The sequence below is a fragment of the Lutra lutra genome, chromosome 9 (genome assembly GCF_902655055.1).
Source record: "Lutra lutra chromosome 9, mLutLut1.2, whole genome shotgun sequence".
NCBI classification, from domain to species: domain Eukaryota; kingdom Metazoa; phylum Chordata; class Mammalia; order Carnivora; family Mustelidae; genus Lutra; species Lutra lutra.
In genome coordinates, this window is record NC_062286.1 from 18,625,471 (window position 1) to 18,647,388 (window position 21,918).

Below are 21,918 nucleotides of genomic sequence, written 5' to 3' on the forward strand. Positions count from 1 at the left end.
AAATATGCTGCAAATAAAGAGATAAACATGCACCTCTATGTCACCCGTGTCAGAATGATGTATCAGTAAGCACAAAGAAGAGAAGGAAGACATAGTTTCCATGTTTGTGCACATTCCCTAAAATCACTAAATATATGAATTAAACAAACATTTTTACCACAATGTACCACCCTAGAGCTTAAAATTAATGAACTACCTGCTGAACCACTTGTTTACCTCCTATTACCTTAATTCAATCCTCCATAAAGTAGTCACAAAATACCCTCACATCGCTAAAGAGCAGTAAATAAATTAGCAAAAAGCTCTGAGACACTCCCATTGTCAGAAAATACAAACTAAAGTTTCCTCGGGTGTTAAAGAGAGTCCTAACCGTAGCTTCAGTCACACTCTGCCAACATACGCCAATAAGGACCAGGTTGGCTATTAGTAAGCTGCCAAGCAGAACTACTGCCCTTTACATATGTATCAACAACAGCTCAATAGTCCATCAACAAATTCTGGTGGGTTAATATGGCATCTCTTCAATACTTTTTACAAGTGAAAGAATAAATGTAAATATCTTTCTTCAATTTCAGAATTCTATTTCTAAAATTCTCTACTACTTTGCCTTATTTTAAACACGCTTCAATTAACCTATGTAAAGTGCAAGATACGGAAATAATTATCTAGTATTTTTTTTATCTAATATTCTGAATGATCAGGACTATCAGAAACATTCCTAAGAATCAAAATGATTATTTTTCTTTAATGAGTAAGCCTACCACTTGCATGAATTTTTCAAATGCTACATTTTATAAAGCTTAAACATTCTGTGTAAAATGAAATGTACTGCCAATTTAATAAACCAGATGGAAGATGCTGAAATAAAATTTTCCCCCAAATTGGAAATGTAGATGTTATGATCACTCACATCAAAAGTAATATTTGCTCCTTCCCTTCCTTTAATATTTGCATATCCACCAATCCAGAACAGTTGTACAGTACAACTCCAGGACTCTCAAATTTTGACCTTTTCTGCAAACACGCACCCTCTTATCCTGGATCTTGAAAATCCAAGGATTATTGTTTTCCAAAGTTCTTGTAGAAGATTCATAAGAGAAAAACAAGCATAAATATTGGCAAAAGGAAGGAACCACACAGGAGCACAAAGGCAAGTGAGGCATTTAATCCCCCCCACAAAAAAAAATTGTTACATGCCACCCAAATCAGGGATGGTATGTGTAAGACAGTGACCAATGCCTTTTGTCTTTCCAATTCCCATTCTGTGCTGGTAAAACTAGGGAGAGTCAGCAGGGAAAAAAGTGTGATTACATGGAAAAGACTAATGAGCTATACAGCTTACTGAGAAACCTCACAAAACTAACCACCTAATTCAGCCATGCAAGTTACCACATGCCCAAGGAGAAATGAGAAAACATGCCTTTAAAAAATATAAAATGTAGCCTTTCATTCTAATACTTGTAGGTTAGATTTTCTAGAAATATGTATTGAGAACATCTAGCTGCTATAAGTACCAAAAAATAAGGGCAAAGCAACAGAAGGAAGGTTAAGTGATAAAAAAAACTTTACAGAGCCAGAAGTTAAATAATGCAGTACTATAGGTGTTTTAAACTCATTTGCAAGGCTGAACTAGAAACAAAAGCATCACCAACTCTAAAGGAGTTGAGGGGTTTGGGTTTTTTTTTTTTTTTTTTTTCTATTTCTTTCCTCTTTTCATCCAATTCTCCCCAAATTAACAAAGTGAACACGATATCCTATTGAACTTATTTCCAAAGACTTTAGGAAAGTATCTTTATCAGTAGAACTTTTAAAAATTGTATTTTAAAACCTAAAGGGGGAAAAAGCCAGGAAGAAAAAAGCCTAAGACAAATATAGAAAATTAAAAAGGCTTAGGCTTTCTGGTCCATGAATGTATAATTACCTGATTTTATAATTAATCCAACTACATGCAGTATCAATACCCAGGGGCTATTTTCAAAATTTCTCTCCTAAACCTTTACAGCAAAAACATCCTTAATTTCTAGAAAACTTCAAAAGCACTAATAAAACAAGTGTTACTTTTAATTTCTTACCCCATGTAGCCTCAGAATATTTAAACTTTCATATTTTCTTTAAATACATAGCCAACCTGTTCTAATTCTCCAGCTTTTTATAATGAAAATTTGAAAAGAATAGTCTAAAAACAGTATTTAAAAATTCAGAAAAAAAGTTTAATTCTATCGTGATTTTTCCATAATGTAAAAACCGTTCTTCAGCAGTTTGCTGGTAACTTTTAAAGTTGTGGAATAAGATACACTCTGTGAAATTAATTAACCAGATTCAGAGTAGAAAAATAAAGCCTAGTTTTAGTGAAGCGGCAACTGTCTTGGGAACAAGTGATGCCATTTGATAACTAGAAAAATACTCACCTATAGGGTGTCTTGGATTGGTGGATGTGCAAGGTGTAGTAGAAAACAGAAAAACTGTTATAGAGAAAAAAAGACAGTAGGCCAAATTACTGAACCAACCGTTCCAAAATACCTCTGACATGACCAGCACTCTTGCACAAATAAAATGAACAAACACCAATGTATGTGAACTGTTCATTTTGATGCTTTAAACAATATATTCTATTTCCTTCTGGCCTCTTCTTGCCCCAGACATCATGGTCCCTTATGTAACTTTTTAAAAATTTCTTTATTAAAAAAAAAAATCACAAACTACTTCCTCTGAATATTAAAGATATGAAAGAGAAAAATCAGGCCATTGAAGTTAAAAGTATCCATATAAGGAGGCACTAATTACATAAAGTGCACCTATATTTGAAAGAGTTCTTATCACCTCAAAAGCTAAACTTTAAAGTCAGTATTTTAGCCAGCAAATTAAATCATGGAGTGCATGAAAATTTACCGTATTTTGAAAATTAAGACCATACAGCCCGTAACAAGCCACTTTCTTGAGAAACGGGAAACTAGAGTAATTTTAAATACAAATGTGAATGAAGCAGAAAGCTCCAAGCTAGTACAGCTCTCACATTCCTAAAAGGGGCTATATAAGAGAGAGGGAAACAACTTTTTGTCATCAATAAATTTCTAGAATCTGTCTTGCTCTTTTGCTATAATTTATAAAACATAGGTAAAAGAAAAATCTTGGAGGCTAAAATATTCTTGCTTTTTATAAAGCACTATTAAAATGCACTGTTAAGTTTATTTAATTCCTTATACCATGCTATCACAAAATATTATAATAAATAATGTATCTGCATTACAAATAACTTCATATCATATCACTTGACTCCATTTATATTCTATTTACTTAGGATTTATCAAGCATCTCTGTGAAAAGGAGGCACTGTCTAGGATCAAGATTCAAGAAATAAAGTGCTTGATTTCTTTATAAGCATACAAAATCAGCCTGTTATGAAATATACTAGAGTTTCTATAGGATGATTGTAATATAAAGAAACATTTATGAAAATTAAATCACTCAAATTCCTTTTGTTATTTTCATTGCCTAAGAACGTCAAGAATTTCAGTAGATGTGATAAACGCTGGACTAGGAAAATTTAATTTGTTTACAACTCAAGAAAAAGAAAATTGTTGCTATAGTAATACACAGAAACCCATGTGCACAAACACAAGAGTATCCAAAGTATACACAGACTGCTATGGAGAAATCCAGAAACCCTTATGCACAAACACAAGAGCATCCAAAGATACACATAGGTAAGTATCTAAATTCCTTCATGCTATTTAACCAAAAAGGATTTCCCCTGAACATTTCCAAATACAATTTCTTCCTCGGAAAAGAAATACACTAATATTTTCACAAAAAAAAAAAAAAAAAAAAGATTCTTATTGACCATTTGAAACACCATACAGTATCCAAACTCCAAACTCTCTCACAGATAATATATAAATTTATCAATTCAATCATACTTTTGAATTAATGAAAAAGATAAAATATGAATCACTCATCAATCCTGGTTTTCCTAAATCAACAGCAGAAATAATAAAAAAGGCAAAAAATATATATATATTTGAAGGTGTCAGAAAAGGAGAATCATAGCTATGAATTTTTTAAGGGTGTTAATACAGGGAAGTCTTTTAGTGTCGCTACTAACATCTCCAAACTTATTGTAGGGCTCAATAATTACTTGTGAATTTAATGGAACACTAATAAATCTTCCAGGCTACACCAGGGTTTTCTATTTTCCTTCCAGAGCCTTTGGAAGACTACAACACTCAGGTAGGTAGGTAGGTAGAGAGAGAGAGAGATACAGACAGACACACACACACACATACACAACCACTTTATGAACTCTGGCAATTTTTCTGTAATAAATACCTAGTGTCCAGTGACTGGCCAAACTACAACATTGATCTACTCAAGACCTAGAATAGTAACACCCAGATGCAGGTTTAAAGTGCAGATTCCCAGGGCTCACCCTAAATTTAAGGAATCAGAAACCCTGGGAGTAGAGCCAGGGAATCAGAAATTTTAATAAGTACTCCCAGACAACTATTAATACTAACTAAATCTTAATCAACAATGAGAAAACCCTATAGTAGACACTAATCCTCTACTGTTTTCACACAATTTATAATACTCATCATCAGGTGAGGCAGTATGAAGGAGAAAAGGAAGATTTTCATATATATACGTGTGCGCATAGGTTTTACAAAACAGACACAGAATTAAACATGTATGAAGAAATATAAACTGGGTTCTTCCTATGTTCCATTTTATCACACATATAAATACAGCCCTTTAAAGGTGATTTAAGACTTCTTTCCTTTAAGATTAACTTTCATGTTTGTGTCACATTATTAAATAATCCAATTTAATTTAGATTAAGTATCTTAGAGGCTGGGGAAAAGAGCAAAAGCACAGAAGAAGAATTTGCCACAGACTAAACCACATCTATTTAGAGATAATACTGCCTACAGAAAGACTAGCTCTCAAGAAAGTAAGGGAAAAGGGAAGAAAGGGAATATGGAAAAAAGGAAGAGAGAGAGAAGAGGTTTTTATTCTTTCCAGCATTTTAGCCCCTGACTAGTATGCTCTCTTTCCTAGGAATTTTATACCTTCTTATACCCACTAATAGCTCCACAAACTAAGAAAAATAAATTCCTCAAATATATAATGTAATAGTCTCCTTTCGGATTTTTTAGAAGACACAGTAATATCTTTACAAGTTTAAAATAACTTTAAATATGTATTTAAGATACAAATAATCAGGGATCAACCAGGACAGTTTATCTGGTCTCTGGCCAATGTTCAGTTTCAGCTACCATATCTACAAAATTCTACTCAAGTCGCTGGGCAGACTGGAAAATCAGGTATAGTCATTCACAAATAAGCTCTACCTCTAACCGAGGACCTTGGAGGCAAAAGCAAAGATGAGATGTCCTATCTACTAAGTGCAGTGTAATAAACCAAAACAATAAATGTTAAGTTTTTGTTCTTTTCTACTACCAAAGGACACCTCTCTCCATCCTCTCCAAGAACACAACAAAAAGTAGTAAAAGACAAGAAATGAGAAAGAGACCTAAGAGTATACAGTCAGAATTCAAATTTAGCCCAATGATGCCCAGCAGAATGCAGAAAAAATCCTAGGATCCCAGCTACACCAACATATAGTTCACTACAATGCTTTCTAAGTATGTCCTCACCTAATATAAATCAATAATGGATTTATGACCATGTACATACACATATAACCATAAAGAACAACTATAGACAGAATACCTTCTCACTCTGAAAATGATCCTCTTCCAAAGTTATTTTATCTTTACTTTGCTTGATACTGTCAAGTATACATATAAAAAGAAAAAAATCCAAACTGTACAGCAGAGTGTAAACTAAAATGACAAAGTTATATTCATTCCCCAGCTCTCCATATTCCTCCCCCCCCAAGTCAAAGTAATAGTTATTATGTATTTTAGGTTATTCTTGGACAAAATTTCTACTTATATATAAGCACAGATATAAATTTTTTAAGGTTTTTTTTACACTAAGATCATATTTTGATAAACTGATTTACAACTTGCTTTTTTCATAAATATCTGCTTTCACATATACTCCTATGTAAATTTACCACCTTCTTGTTATTGGCTTCATAGTACAAAAGGATATACCATAATTTATCATAGACCATCCCCATTAAAGGACATTTAGTTTGTTGGTCTTACTTAGTTTGGCAATGCTATACAATGATGTGATAAATGTCCTTGTACATCCAGCAGAGACTATTTACAACTAAAACATCTTTAGGAAAAATTCTTTAATGTAAAATTCCTGGGCCAAAAGTTGTATGTAATTAAAATAATAATTAAAAAAAAAAACAGTGCCAATCTACACTCCAAAATCACCAGGCATCATCAATCTTTTCATTTTATAAATTTTTTTAAAGATTTTATTTATTTGTGTCAGGGAGAAAGAGAGAGAGAGCATACAAGCAGGGGGAGTTACAGAGGGAAAGGGAGAAGCATGCTCCCCACTGAGCAGAGAGCCTGATGTGGGGCTCAATCCCAGGACCCTGAGATCACAACTTGAGCCACAGGCAGATACTTAACTGACTGAGCCACCTAGGAAGCTTTTTATTTTTATAAACCAGACAGTTGTTTCAAAATAGTATCCTGTTGCTTTTTTTTTTAAGATTTTATTTATTTCTTTGACAGACAAAGATCACAGGTAGGCAGAGAGGCAGGCAGAGAGAGAGGAAGGGAAGCAGGCTCCCTGTTGAGCAGAGAGCCCGACTTGGGGCTCGATCCCAGCACCCCGGGATAATGATCGGAGCCGAAGGCAGAGGCTTTAACCCACTGAGCCACCCAGGCGCCCCTCCTGTTGCTTTAATTTGCATTTTCTTCAGCTATAAGTGAGGCTAAGAATCTTTTCAAACTTCTACTGGTTGCTTTTTCCATTCTTTACTTCCTATAAATGGCATGATATTTTGCCAATTTTTATATTAGGTTGTCACTGTCATTATTTCTTACTGATTTTAATGTATTTTTGTATATTTAGGAAACTTACCCTTGACATGTGTGTTACAAATGTACTTTTTTGCCAGGTTGTGCCTATTAATTTTATAAAACAATTATTTCTGCCATGTGTAATTTAAATTACATAAAGTAAAATTTATTCATATCTTTATGTTTTCTGGCTTGTGTTCATTGCTTAGAAACTACTTCCTCATATTCAAGATAATAAATATATTGACCTTGTGTATTCTCTTTTTACAGTTCACTGATAATCTAGAATTTATTTGGAGGCCACAAAAAAAGGTAGGAAATCCAGTTTTGTTTCCTTTTCTTTTTCCCCTCATAGAGTGAGACAGTTTTCCAAGACCACTTATTAAATAATTCATCTATTCTATAATATCAAATGTCATCACTATTATCATCATATCCTCACCACTGTCATTCTCTAATCATCATCAGCTACTAAATTCTCATGTCTACACAGGCCTAAGTGTTCACGCTCTCTTCTAATACTTTGTCTGTCTGTCCCTGCACAGGTACATATTATTACTATGTTCTGTCACATTTTTAAAAACCTGGTAGGGCTCCCTTCATTCTATCTTTTTCCCTCTAGAACTGTCCTTGCTATGCTCCTCCTTCTTTTCTTTTTTCTTTTTTCTTTTTTTTTTTTTTGAGAGAGAGAGAGCATGTGCACAAGCAGTGGGGAGGGCCAGAGAGAGAAGAGAATCTTAAGCAGACTCCACACTAAGCACAGAGCCTGATGTGGGTGGGGTTCAATCGCACAACCCTGAGATCACGACATGAGCTGAAATCAAGGGTCAGATGCTTAACCAACTGAGCCACCCAGGCATTGCTCGTATTTATTTTCTAGAAGAAACACAAAGCCCTTTTCTAACTTTTCTTCTTCAACTGTGGGTATATTATACTTGAGATTGCATTTAATTTATACATTGATTTTAAAAAGAACTCACAACTTTGAGTCTTACCAGTTCTCAGTTGTGCAAAGAAGCTGTAGGAGTAGTAATAAATAAAATGACAGCTAACAGCTACTGGGTACTATATGCCATCCTTATTGGATGAGCTTATTTTAATAATTACAACCACCTTATGTAGCATTATTAACTTCATTTCATAGATGAGAAAACTAAATCTTAAAGAAGTAAGCAATTTCTCCAAGGCTACAAACAATAAGCAAAGTAGCTGATATTTTAATCAATTTGCAATTTAAATTGAGTACATCCTTTAAGTACAGTAATTAAAAAACAAAGTATGTTTTTTACTTATTCAACTGTCCTGTTCAGTGAATTTTTAGTTTTCTTCTTTTAGACCCTGAGAATTAATCATTTAATTTCTAAGTAAATTTCATAGCTATTTTAAATGGGACTATTTCTTCTATTATATTTCTAACTTGAAAACTATTTTACATTAACTCTGAACGTGTCTATCTTACAGAATTCTCTTAATGTCCCCAGTAATTTTTCAGTAGCTCCTATAAGTTTTCTAAATATACAACCATATCACAGGCAAATATTTATAACTTCAATGTGTTTGTTCCAATATTTATATCTCTCAATGTCTAAATGAATCAATTTTGCATGCTTTAACAATGGTATGTTACTCTTTTGATGTGCTACTAGAATCCATTTGTGACCATTGCCTAAGTGAGATCAGTCTTAGGGTTTTCTCTGTATTTTAGTTCAGCATTAAAATGATCTTATCCTTTAAGATTAAAAGAATTCAACCATGAAACTATCTGGATTTAGTGCTTTTTTGATACTCAATTTCTTCTTCCACAGTTAATGTCTGTTTAGATTCTCTCTCCCCTGGATTTATTTTTAATGGTACTGAGTAATTAATTCTTACTTGCATACAAACTACAATAGTTTTGTGTCACTAAAAAGGAAAAATATGAACAAATACATACAGGTAGGATGAGTTAAATGTGTAAAACTTGGAACAAATTACTAGTATATAGGTTTTTCTTTAAGCCATGGGTTTTGGGAAAAAAAGCGTTTTCTAAGTAGTGAAGTACTACTAAGATGTTGATACCCAGGCAGCTATTAAGTGAAAGAGAAATGAAACCAACGCTGTTGACTATTTTTAAAAAATATTTCTTGCTACAAGGTACAGAATGGTTTTCAATTAAGTAGTATATATGTAGGTATTAAGTGTTTATAAAATGTATCTGAAAAAAAAGCCAAAAAAGTTACGTGCAATGCTCTTAAATGTTACTACTCTAGTGACCTAATATCAAAAGTAGGCTAAATATCAGAGTAGAAAGTGACATTCCTCTCATTTGTTTGTAAGAAACATTAAACATTTAATGAGCACTTACTATGAACTAGGCACTGTGTCAGAGACACAGAAATAGTGAAGACATGGTCCCTTGGCTCAAAAAACTTATTCCCCTAGCCTCTAGTTCCAACATGACACACTTAAATTCATAGTTATATAGTAAAACTTCAAGAAATACAAATAGCCCCACTAGAACTTTGCACTTCACAAACCAGCAAACATAAAGCAGTTGAAAATGAAATATACAAACACACTTGACTACTAACACAAATATATATAATGTTTAAATTGCTATCATTTTTCTACATTAATTTTAAAACCTGACATCTCAAATTGGTTATCATTTTCCCTTCAGTAAGGCTCCAAGTACAGACAGAAGTCTAGAAAGGCCCTGAAACCACAGTGTTGAAAAGAGGATAAGAAAAGGGCAAAAGAAACTTACTTTCTACAGTGTTTAACAGAGCCTCAATATAAGAAAAAGGGTATTAAAATTTCAGAAAAGAATTAAATATCATGGCGAAAACTATGAGCTCACATTTAAACATGATATGTATCAAAAGGATGCTTGGCCTTAATATTTGAATGTTAATGAATAACCAACAGAAAGTTAATATTCACATTACTGTTCTTCGAAAAATCTTTATCTATAAACACTACAGAGATACAACAATAAGAAAGCTAGAAGTACTCTGATTTGGTACAAACCTACCTGTGCACATGATTCTTCAGGTGTTTTGGCACTAACTGAATAAAGTGCTGGGAGATCTAGTCTGTGCACAGAGAACTTTTCTAGAGTGTGCAAAAGTGCTGGAGCAAGGTGAGAAGTTTGACCTGAGCCCCGTTCTCCAGACAGCAATAATCTTGGCCTGTAAGAGGTTGGCTGATGATATGGTGACCTGCAATACATGTAAGACATGATAATTATTCCCAAACCATACACTTTTGACGATCAGTATGAAATATCAGGCAAAACATTTACACTAAAAATGTAACTCCAAATTAACAGAACTTTCTTATCCTTATTTAAGTACAGTGAATCATTTTTCATTAATTCTACTTCTAAAATTTTTCTCTCTCTGACCTTTGTAATAACCAAGATGTAAAAGTATAAAAATTCATTCTAAAACTATGTAAAAATACCTGGGTATTCATCCTATCATATGCATTAACATGGAAAATGCTTCAGACACTAAGCATTAGTGACACTATTAATTATCTAAGGTCAATGTAAGAATTCCACTTCAACAAAGAAGTTGGTATATCTGAATATCATCCAAGATATAAGACTTTTTTTTTAAATAGATAAAATGCTAAATTTTATGTATATTTTACCACAATTTTTAAGATAGAAAAAAAATGTGGGACTTTCTCCGTGGCAGGAAAATTTGGTTTTTCAGCCAATAAAAACTAAATGCCCGTACCTGAATACATAATATCTAAAGATCTACAACAGAGAAAGCAAATTTAGAGAAATATATTAAACTAAATTCAACTTGTGGTCTCAAGATTCTACAGCACCATTAAGATGATAAATGAAATAAGTTCATCTACTATCACTATAGATAATGCAGGAAATTTTAAGTAATGCAATAAGAATAAAGCAAATAAAAAATGGAACTAATAGAAATAGATAAGGACAACACTGTTACTTATAAAGGATATGATTATGCACTAAAATAATGCAACTAAAAGAATCAACTAATAACTGTCAGAACCTACCAGAAGTAACAATTCAGAAGACAAAAATAGAAAAATCAAAACAGATCCTAATACCATCAATAACCAATTTAAGGAAGGAAAGGAGGTCCTATTCACAAATGCAAAAGTAAAATAAAATAAAACAAACAATATTAAATATTCTTAGCAAAAGTGTAAAAGTACATATACATAATGAGCCTGAATATAAAGATGTCAATTCTTCCTAACCCATTTAGCGTTAACTATAGTTTATAGTATTTTATTTCATACATTTAAAATATTCATATCAAGGCCAACAGACACATGAAAAGATGCTCAAAATCACTCATTATCAGAGAAATACAAATCAAAACCACAATGAGATACCACCTCACACCTGTCAGAATGGCTGAAATTAACAACACAGAAAACAACAGATGTTGGCAAGGATGTGGAGAAAGGGGAACCCTCTTACACTGTTGGTGGGAATACAACTGGTGCAACCACTCTGGAGAACTGTATGGAGGTTCTTTAAAAAAAAAAAAAAAAAGACAGAACTATCCTGAGATCTATCAATTCCACTATTGGGTATTTACCCACAGAATACAAAAATACAGATTCGAAGGGACATATGCACCCCTTATGTTTAGAACAGCCTTATCAACAGTAGCCAAACTATGGAAAGAGCCCAAATGCCAATCGACTAATGAATGGATAAAGAAGACGTGGTATCTATACACAATGGAATACTACTCAGCCATCAAAAATAATGAAACATTGCCATTTACAAGGACATGGATGGAGCTAGAGTGTATTATACTAAGCGAAGTCAGTCACAGAAAGACAAATACCATATGGTTTCATTTATAAGTGGAATTTAAGAAACAAAACAGATGAGCAAACTGGAAAGGGGAAAAAGGCAAAGGGAAGCTAACCATAAGAGACTTAACTATAGAGAACAAATTGAAGATTGATGGAGCAAAGTGGGTGGGGAATGGGCTAGATGAGCGATGGGTATTAAGGAGGGAGGGTACCAGTTGTATTGAGCACTGGGTATTATATGTAAGTGATGATCACTAAGTTCTACTCCTGAAACCAATATTACACTAAACACTAACTAACTGGAATTTAAAAATGAGAAAAAAATTAAAATAGTCACATCAAAATCTAAAAAAAATAAAAACTGAGGAAGACAGAAAGATTTAAAACTTAATCACAACATCATATGAAAGAATAATCAAGTAAGAACATCACGAAAATTTTGGTTAAGTGTGCTAGCTCCAATTTCAGAACATTTAAACCTGTTTTAGTAATAAGTACTTCATACAGCTTTAATTTTCTCAGCAATTCTATGAAATACATAGCTTCCTCTTATTAAACAGATGAGGAACCAAAACTCGAAGAAGTTAGGTATGAGACTGTACAAATGGGTGGTGAAAGACTTCAAATTTTCATTCCGGTCCATATAATTGCTAAGCTGAGGTACTCTACTTTATATTGAAATATATTACAGAATGGAATAATAGGATATAATGTAGACTACACCAAACAAAACAAACACAGATCAGAATATAACAGGCACTCCAGAAACCAAGTCACTATAGTTCAAAGAATTCCGTATAAGATCATAAGCATAAAAAATAAATGGAATGGAGATGAATTATATTGTTTTTAAAAAGATTCAGATCCTCATTTCACAGAAAATTAATTCTAAGAAACAAAGAAAAAAGAAAAAACAAGAGATTCACATACTTTTAACTCATAAAAAAATCTACAAACTTTTGTAACTCAAAAATTACAATCTAAGCCAAATGGCAAACAACTAAATCAGACAAAGAATCTGCCACTAAAAAGTACAGTTCTTAATGTATAAAGAACTTATGCTTATAGTGTCTTAACAGAAAACAGCTTCCTGGGCAAAGGACATAAACAGATAATTCAAAAAGAAAATAGTAATAATACATTATATGTTAATTTAAAAATTTCAAAAAGAGAATAGGAACGTAACAAAATGTTCCTTCATTTAATAACTGGAGAATGCTTCCTACGGTAAGTCCTCAGCCCTGGATACCTAACAACACCAGCTATCATAGAGCTCATACTTGAATAGTATTGAGTGGGAAAAGGAAATATACAACTAATAAAATCCAGTGTGGTTAACAAGCAGCACTGTTTAAGTACAGAATGCTATGAGAGACCTCAATTAGAGACAAAAGGGTTTCCTAGAAAGTGTTACCAAAGCACGAACTCAACAGGCTAGAGGTAGAAAGGACAAATTTTATTGAAGAAATAAAAACAGGATATACAAAGAATCAAAGGCGGCCCCTGGCCCTTTGTTGTAATAGTTCATACATCTAGCTTCTTTTAAGATTTTAGGGCAATGTATGGGTAAAGATTCTAGGGTTAGGTAGGAGAGGAGGGAAGGAGAATCAGACGATGAAGAGCTAAGAAGGGTTTTGTAAACCATGTTAAAAGTCTGGAATGCACCAATCAGAGAAAGACAATTATCATATGATCTCCCTGATATGAGGAAGCTAAGAGGCAACATGGGGGGCTTGGGGAGTAAGAAAGGAATAAATGAAACAAGATGGGATCGGGAGGGAGAGAAACCATAAGAAACTCTAAACAAAACAACTGAGGGTTGCCAGGAGGAGGGGGTAGGGAGAGGGAGGTTGGATTATGGACATTGGGGAAGGTATGTACTATGGTGAGGGCTGTGAAGTGTAAACCTGGCGATTCACAGACCTGTACCCCTAGGGCTAATAATACATTATATGTTAATTTAAAAATTGAAAAATTTTTTTTAAAAGTTTGGAATGTGCACTGAAGTTAATGAAGAAACATATTAGCTTAAGTAGGGGAAGTGATATGATCATACACATGTTTTCAGAAGATAACTCTAGATCACTATGTCAGTAGAGGAAGAGGTTTAAAAGAAGACAAAATGGGAGGAAAGATGACCGGTTAGGAGTCTGCAGTAATAAACCAGGCATGAGACGTTAATGATAATCTAGATAAGAACAGTGTCAGAGGAAATGAGAAGGAACGGACTAGATACGGTGGAAAGAGAGGAAGGAGTTGAGGATGATGTTCAATTCTAGTCCTAACACCTGCACGGATGGTAGCTCACCAGACTCACAGGAGGAGAAGGGGAGACACAGTGCAATACATTCTGAAAGATGTGTGGCACACTAAGGGCAACAGGCAGCTAGAGACAGTCTAAAGCTCAAGACCAATGTTGGCTTAAGAAAGATTTGGTGGGGCACCTGGGTGGCACAGCTGGTTGGGCTTCTGACTCTTGATTTCTGCTTGGGTCATGATCTTGGGGACATGGGACTGAGCCCTGTGCCGGGCTCCATGTTCAGCGCAGTCTTAGGACTCTCACTCTGCTCCTCCCCCCACTCAAATAAATAAATAAATCTTGGAAGAAAGGGAGGAAGGAAGATTTGGTAGTTACAGATCAGAGGAGAGACTTGGTAGTTATTAATAGAGATGAAAAAATTATGAAATTAATGAAAACACCTGTTATCTGTTAGATTGATAAGTTAAGAATTAATTTTAATACCATTAGCAAGCAGATGTTGGGAAAATTGGTTTTCTCATGACTAGTGGCAATGGAAAAAAGCAAAATTTTCCAAAATTAAATTTGGCAATTATGTCACATACATGCTAAAATACCTATCCAAGGATATTCTGCAACTCGTCCCACTCCCAAGGACTCCCTTACCTCTTAAGCATTCTCTACATTTTTTTCATAGTGTGTATCTTCTAATACTTTATCTATTTATTACACTCATTGTTTTATTGTCTATCTCCATCTAAAACATAAGATGAATGAGGTCAGGGGTCTTTGTCCATTTTGTTCATGGACATATTCAAGTACCTAGGACAACATATGGCACATGATGGGCACTTTGACAAAATATCTGAATGAGTAAATATGAAAGAACAAATGAATGATTCAAACAAGCAAGAAGATATTATTTTCATCTATCTGGTTGGCAAAGATTTAAAAAGGCAGTGTTCAGAATTGACACGGGTATAGGAAAAATAACACTCTCATATATCAGTGCTGAAAATGTAAATTGGTACAACTGTTCTAGAAGTCAATTTAACAACCTGTATCAAGTTTTAAATGTATATACCCTTTGACATAGCAATCACTGTTTTTTTTAAAATTTACCCTAAGCTATGAATCAGATAATGATGTTAAAAATGTATACTGAGAAAGATGCCTATCCAGATCCACATATCTATCATAGAAGAAGAAAATTGGAAATTTCAATCTTTATTAATAAGGTTATAAAAATTATGGAACATCCAAAAAATAAAATACTATGTAGCTATTTTAAAAGAATGACATTAAACATATACTGGCATAAAATAACATTCCCAATATAGTAGATAAAAAAGCAAGTTACATTAGCCTTACAGGAGGATTTTAATTTACATAAAATAATATGTGGGTCTGTCTATACGCATAGAGAGTATATGGAAGTGTGGTCACCAAAACTTTAACAAAAATTACCTTCAGGTGCTTGGGCTTTAATTTTTACTTTCTTCTTTATGCTCTTCTTTATTACTTGAATTTTCTACAGAGTATATCATCTTTCTAATCAGAAAAAACAAAGCTATTTTCATTTAGAAAACCTCAGAAAGCTCTGTTTCTAATCCCCTTATGGTAATAAACAGTAAGAAAGAAAACTTATTTTCCATCATAAGGGTTTTCTATCAGATTGGTAGACTTTAAATACCTTGACTTCTATTTCACTTTAAATCTAAATAAAGGTTTCAACACTGTTTTAGGAAACTATTCCCTATTAGAAACCCACCAACAACGCCCAAGCTAGTGTTACTAGAGACCAGTATTAAAGTCATGCTTTCTACCTATCTAGCTAGCACTTTTATTGTATTGATATGCACGTACTAACACTTGTTCAAACACAAAGCCAAACCAAACCAACAACAACAACAAAAATCCACATACAGCCTTTATTAAAGGCCTCTATTCTAAAGTGTATGCTTTTTGGAAAGCATGAAAATCCTACTGTCCAACCTACCCCCCCCCAAAAAAAAAACAATACAATTCCCGATCTACCTATTAAGCTTGGAAATCACATAGATAATTAAAAAAAAAAAAATTGGATCCTAGGAAACAAACAGTAGAGAGCCTAACTCTGCTACCTTCCAGCACCTTAATCATGGGCAATTTACTTATTTTTCATTGCGTTTCGGTTTCCTTGTCTATAAAATGATGATACCACAAACACTGTATTATGATTGATGAGAGTCCTATATAAAGCTTCAAGCTTTATATACTTGCCTCATGTCTAGTTTATATTGAGCATCAGATGCTAACTCTTATTCCTTCATATTCAGAAGGGCAGCAAATCCTTCTTGACAAGCACTTCAGCCATATAACAATGTCTGTCACCCTCAATAAAAAGAACTTCTCCAGAGTGAGAACTACTTTACTCATGCTTATGTTTTTAGTATCTAATACAGTGCCAGGCATAAACACACAAAAATTGGGAGAATGGTCAGTAAATAAAGAAATAAATGAATGGGGGTGCCTGGGTAGCTCAGTCGTTAAGCGTCTGCCTTTGGCTCAGGTCATGATCCCAGGGTCCTGGGATCAAGCCTGCATCAGGCTCCCTGCTCAGGAGGAAACCTGCTTCTCCCTCTCCCATTCCCGCTGCTTTTGTTCTCTCTCACTCTGTGTCTCTCTCTGTCAAATAAATAAAATCTTTAAAAAAAAAAAGAAAAGAAAAGAAATGAATGGAACTTATAAAAACATCTAAAACAAAAAAAGCTTACTTCTAGGATATAGCTGTCTCCCTATTAAATAAAAATCACATCATGAACTAGAAATTTTACATAAAAGAAGCTAAAATTAAACCAATTCCTTCAAAAAGTTTAATCCAAAGAAAACCATACCGTGATACACATTAAATGACAGAGAACGTTCTTAATAAAAAATCGGCCTCAAAACTGCACATTTAGTTTTCTAAATCAAAGATATTTCTTTATCACTTTACTGACAACAGAGTTAACTCATAAAATTTGAACAAGTCCTTTGATGAGAGTTTCTTAGCCCCTGTTATATATTTCAAATCCAAATAACTAAACAAATCACACACATGCACATAGGATAGTCAGGTGAGAATCAGAAAAAAATTATTTGGTTTTCCCTAAGCCATCAATAAAATAGATTTGTGAAATTACCGAAAAAAATCTAAGAAAATGTCCCTGAGGACATAAAAGAAAAGATCTGGAATAGAAGAAAAGTTTCTAATAGAAGAACCTTACTGTTAAAGAACAAAAGAAAAAAAGAATAAATGAAAGTAACTTAATCTCATTTTAAAAAATAAAAAATACGACTTATCAGTACAAATAATCAAATTAACATTTCACCAAAATCTACATGGGAGAAACTTGAAGCTGAAGACTTAAGTTTGTTCAAAATATCTCGAAAAAGAATTTAAAAGTACATACAATCAATCCAGCCTTTTCTAATAAAAGTGCTATTAGACCTACCTGACAAAGCATTATGGTCCTATAACTATCATGCTAACTATGTAAATGCAAGTGATGAAGCTGCTAGTAGTTGAAAACTATCTGGTCTCTTAAGTTAAAATTACATTAGCACTAAAGTTGTTTCCCCAATAAAGTGCCTGACAAAAGCTGCTTTAATACGAATAAAGGTGAATGTAAACAGAAAAACCGTAACATCAGGAAGAAGTAAACTAATGAGGTTTTGGAGAATCAAAAAGTTATCTGTTAATCTGTTTACTAAGAAACTTCTAATTCAGAATCCTTTTAGTACTCTTAGAATCCCTAAATTATCATCTGACACTTGTTACAATTTAAAATATTCCAGATCATGATAAACATTTCATTTTGACCATTTTAGTTCAAAATAAAAGGCATTAAAATTGGGGACCATAAGCTGACTTTCTAAACAACAACCCCTTCCTTCTACCTTGGTTTAAAAAAAAAAGAAGAGGGGCACCTGGGTGGCTCAGTCAGTCAAGCATCTGCCCTCACCGTGCTGGAATCCAGTTCCCAGGGTGAGTCTACTTCTCCCTCTCCCTGTGCCCTTCAATCCCTACCACGTGTGCTCTCTCTCAAATAAATAAAATATTTCAAATTAAATAAATAAATCTCCTTTTAAAAAAATCACAGCTTACAAAAAATAATCTTTAGTTTACCAATAAACCCATTTATTACCACACAAAGAAGCATACACAGTAAAACTTTCCCAGAATTGTGTCCAAACAGCAGAAAAAAAGTCCTCAAAGTTACAACCTTAAGTAAAAATACACCATAATTCTAAATATAAAACAGTAAAAATCACTCTAAATTTTTAAAAAATTGGTATGATACTTACATTGTAAAATGAAGGTAGGGTTTATGTACAGCAGCAGCTGATGACTGTTTCTTTGGTGATCCTGAGTGACAACTGGTCTCAAAAATTGATAAAGCGTTCTCATCTTCACTATCATCTAAAATCAGAGTTTCTATATCTGTTCAAAAAAAAAATCACAACAATTATGAGGCTTATGAAGTCCTTTAATATTAGTGCCCCACCAAAGCTAAGGAAAGTTGGTTTAAAAATCAGTGATATTAATATGTTACCTATCAAATAATACAGATCAACCAAGCAAACTGACAAACTGCAGGTTTTTTAAATAATTTGTAAATGGAATTAATGGAATTCTTTTACCTTTACAGACTGCCTAGTGTTAAGAGATGCGATTCAGTAGACTTCATTGACTAACCATAAGAAGTCTGGAAAAGAAATGACACTCTCCTAAAACACTCACATATTTATTAAAAATTTCTAAGTTGGGGCGCCTGGGTGGCTGAGTGGGTTAAAGCCATTGCCTTCGGCTCAGGTTGTGATCCTAGGGTTCTGGGATCGAATCCCCATCGGGCTCTCTGCTCAGCAGGGAGTCTGCTTCCCTTCCTCTCTCTCTGCCTACCTGTGATCTCTGTCTGTCAAATAAATAAATAAAATCTTTAAAAAAAAAAAAAATTTCTAAGTCAGCTTGACCAAGTAGTTGCTTAGCTGCTAGGGTGCTAGAGTTATGGCCAACTCTTTACAAAAACAACAAGGAACAAGCTGACTTATTTTCTAACATGGCATACACATACACACACATCTATATGTCTAGGTAAGAGAGTCAGGAATTCTGTGGAAACAAAACCAATCTTAAAAATGCACTCATTCAGGGGCGCCTGGGTGGCTCAGTGGGTTAGGCCACTGCCTTCGGCTCAGGTCATGATCCCAGGTCCTGGGTTCGAGCCCCACATCGGGCTTTCTGCTCAGCAGGGAGCCTGCTTCCTCCTCTCTCTCTCTGCCTGCCTCTCTGCCTACTTGTGATTTCTCTCTGTCAAATAAATAAATAAAATCTTTAAAAAATAAAAAAAATTTTAAAAAAATGCACTCATTCAAGTAACATTAGTCTCTATCTGAGCCTGCCATCTGTTACAGTTCAGTGGACAAACTGGAACCATTATCTCTATTGAGGGTGCAATACTTAAAAACGTACCTGGGCTACAACCTCAAGTACTAATAACTGTGCTCCACACATACCGAACAAAAGTGTCAATTCACTCAATAAAAAGTAATGCTACATGTGTAGGAGAAATGAGAGAATTAACACTGATAGAAATCTTCTCCCAAAAAAAAATAAAATAAAAATAAAGAAAAAAAAAGAGGAATAATTTCTACAAAGAGGTACTGAACTGTGCTGGCAGATAGACATTTCAATGGATTTTATAAGCTAAATATTTTTTAAGATTTTATTTATTTATTTGTCAGAGAGAGAGAGCACAAGCAGGAAGAGTGGCAGGCAGAGGGAGAAGCAGGCTCCCTGCTGAGCAAGGAGCCCAATGCAGGAATCTATCCCAGGACCCTGGTATCATGACCTGAGCTGAAAGCAGACGCTTAACCAAGTGAGCCACCCATGTGTCCCCAACTGAATACCTTTTGAGTGATAATTTCATATACCAGTCCACGAAGGATGGTAAGACCAAAACAAACCAGAATAATATATCTAAATAACTAAAAAATAATTATTAATAATCAAATAATCATAATTTGTTTTCTCTTCTCTACTGGCACATGAAAAAAAAAATGGAACTAAAGCATACTCTATACTTACTTAAAAAATTTATAAGAAAACAGATAATAATGCCATAAAAAAGTCTCAAATGAAAATAAAGGAACTATATCATATGTCTATATACAGAGATAAAGAAGATGTGGTGTATATATACAATGGAATACTACTCAGCCATCAAATCAAATTATATCCTGCCATTTGCAATGACATGGACAGAACTAGACGGTATTATGCTAAGTGAAGTAAGTCAATCAGAGAAAGATAATTATATGATCTCACTCATATGTGGAATTTAATAAACAAAACAGAGGATCATAGGCAAAGGGAGGGAAAAATAAAACAAGACAAAAATCAGAGAGGGAGACAAAGAATATGAGACTCTTAATCATAAGAAACAAACTGAGGGTGGCTGGAGGGGGATGACGGGGGATGGGGTAACTGGGTGATAGGCAGTAAGGAGGGCACATGATGTAATGAGCACTGGGTATTATACAAGATTGGTGAATCACTGAACTCTGCCTCTGAAAATAATAATACACTATATGTTAATTAACTGAATTTAAATTTTAAAATATCATAAATAAAAAGATGAACTATCATAATCTCTCAAATGGGAAGATACGATTTTTATTATTTTCTAAACGTGACAGTTTTTTTAAAAATTTGGGGAAAAGAGGGGTCCCTGGGTGGCTCAGTGGGTTAAAGCCTCTGCCTTCGGCTCAGGTCATGATCCCGGGATCCTAGGATGGAGCCCCACATCGGGCTCTCTGTTCAGCAGGGAGCCTGCTTCCTCTTTCTCTCTGCCTGCCTCTCTGCCTACTTGTGATCTGTCAAATAAATAAATAAATAAATAAAATCTTTAAAAATAAATTTTGGGGAAAAGATACATATCCTCAGTTATGAAAATCAGAGATAAGAAATGTATGATTCATGGCAGAGTACCTGGCACATTCATAATAAAATATTTATTCCCCACCCTACTTAACAAACTTAGGAGATCAAGTAATTCATGTGATATTTCATGAGAATCTATCCCTGAAAAATACAGTTTCCAAAAAAGTATTTATAAAGACAGCAAAATGCATTGACTATAGATGATTTTTTTAAAAGATTTTATTTATTTATTTGACAGAGAGATCACAAGTAGGCAGAGAGGCAGGCAGAGAGAGAGGAGGAAGCAGGCTCCCTGCTGAGCAGAGAGCCCGATGCGGAGCTCGATCCCAGGACTCTGAGATCCTGACCTGAGCCGAAGGCAGCGGCTCAACCCACTGAGCCACCTAGGCGCCCCTATAGATGATTTTTACTACATATAATATTTTTAATGTTAGTATAATTAACTGAACAATTTTCTGGTGCAGACTACATGCCAAATAAGGTATTAGGAACTGGAAAAATTAAGATAATTAAAACTCATTACTTTCTCTTCAAAGTTCACAGACCCTAGTATATAAACCTAAAGTTTCCCTGTAAATGGCTGACTTCTTTTTTCTTAAGATTTTATTTATTTATTTGAGAGAGAGAGAGAATAAGAGACAGAGAGTATGAGTGGGAAGAGGGTGAGGGCAAGAAGCAGACTCCGGGAGCCCCACACAGGACTCATCCTGGGACTCCAGGACCATGACATGAGCTGAAGGCAGTCGCTTTAACAGAGCCACCCAAGCACTTGCAATGGATGACTTTTTTTTTTTTTTTTAAATAAAGATTTTATTTTTTTGACAGACAGAGATCACAAGTAGGCAGAGTGGCAGGCAGAGAGAGAGGAGGAAGCAGGCTCCCCGCTGAGCAGAGAGCCCGATATGGGGCTCGATCCCAAGACCCTGGGACCATGACCTGAGCCGAAGGCAGAGGCTTTA

At 34.3% G+C, this 21,918-nt stretch overlaps 1 protein-coding gene across 2 annotated transcripts in view; it reads right to left on the bottom strand.

Annotated features, from left to right (window-relative positions):
- ATAD2B (ATPase family AAA domain containing 2B) overlaps nucleotides 1–21,918 on the bottom strand; it is a 155,159-nt gene that overhangs the window by 50,829 nt on the left and 82,412 nt on the right. For both annotated transcript variants that reach the window (XM_047744659.1, XM_047744658.1), the window contains exons 17-18: nucleotides 18,325–18,460; nucleotides 9,967–10,153 (exon numbers count right to left, since the gene is read on the bottom strand). In XM_047744659.1, coding sequence (XP_047600615.1) covers nucleotides 9,967–10,153; nucleotides 18,325–18,460 — 323 coding nt within the window. The remainder of the gene's footprint in view (nucleotides 1–9,966; nucleotides 10,154–18,324; nucleotides 18,461–21,918) is intronic.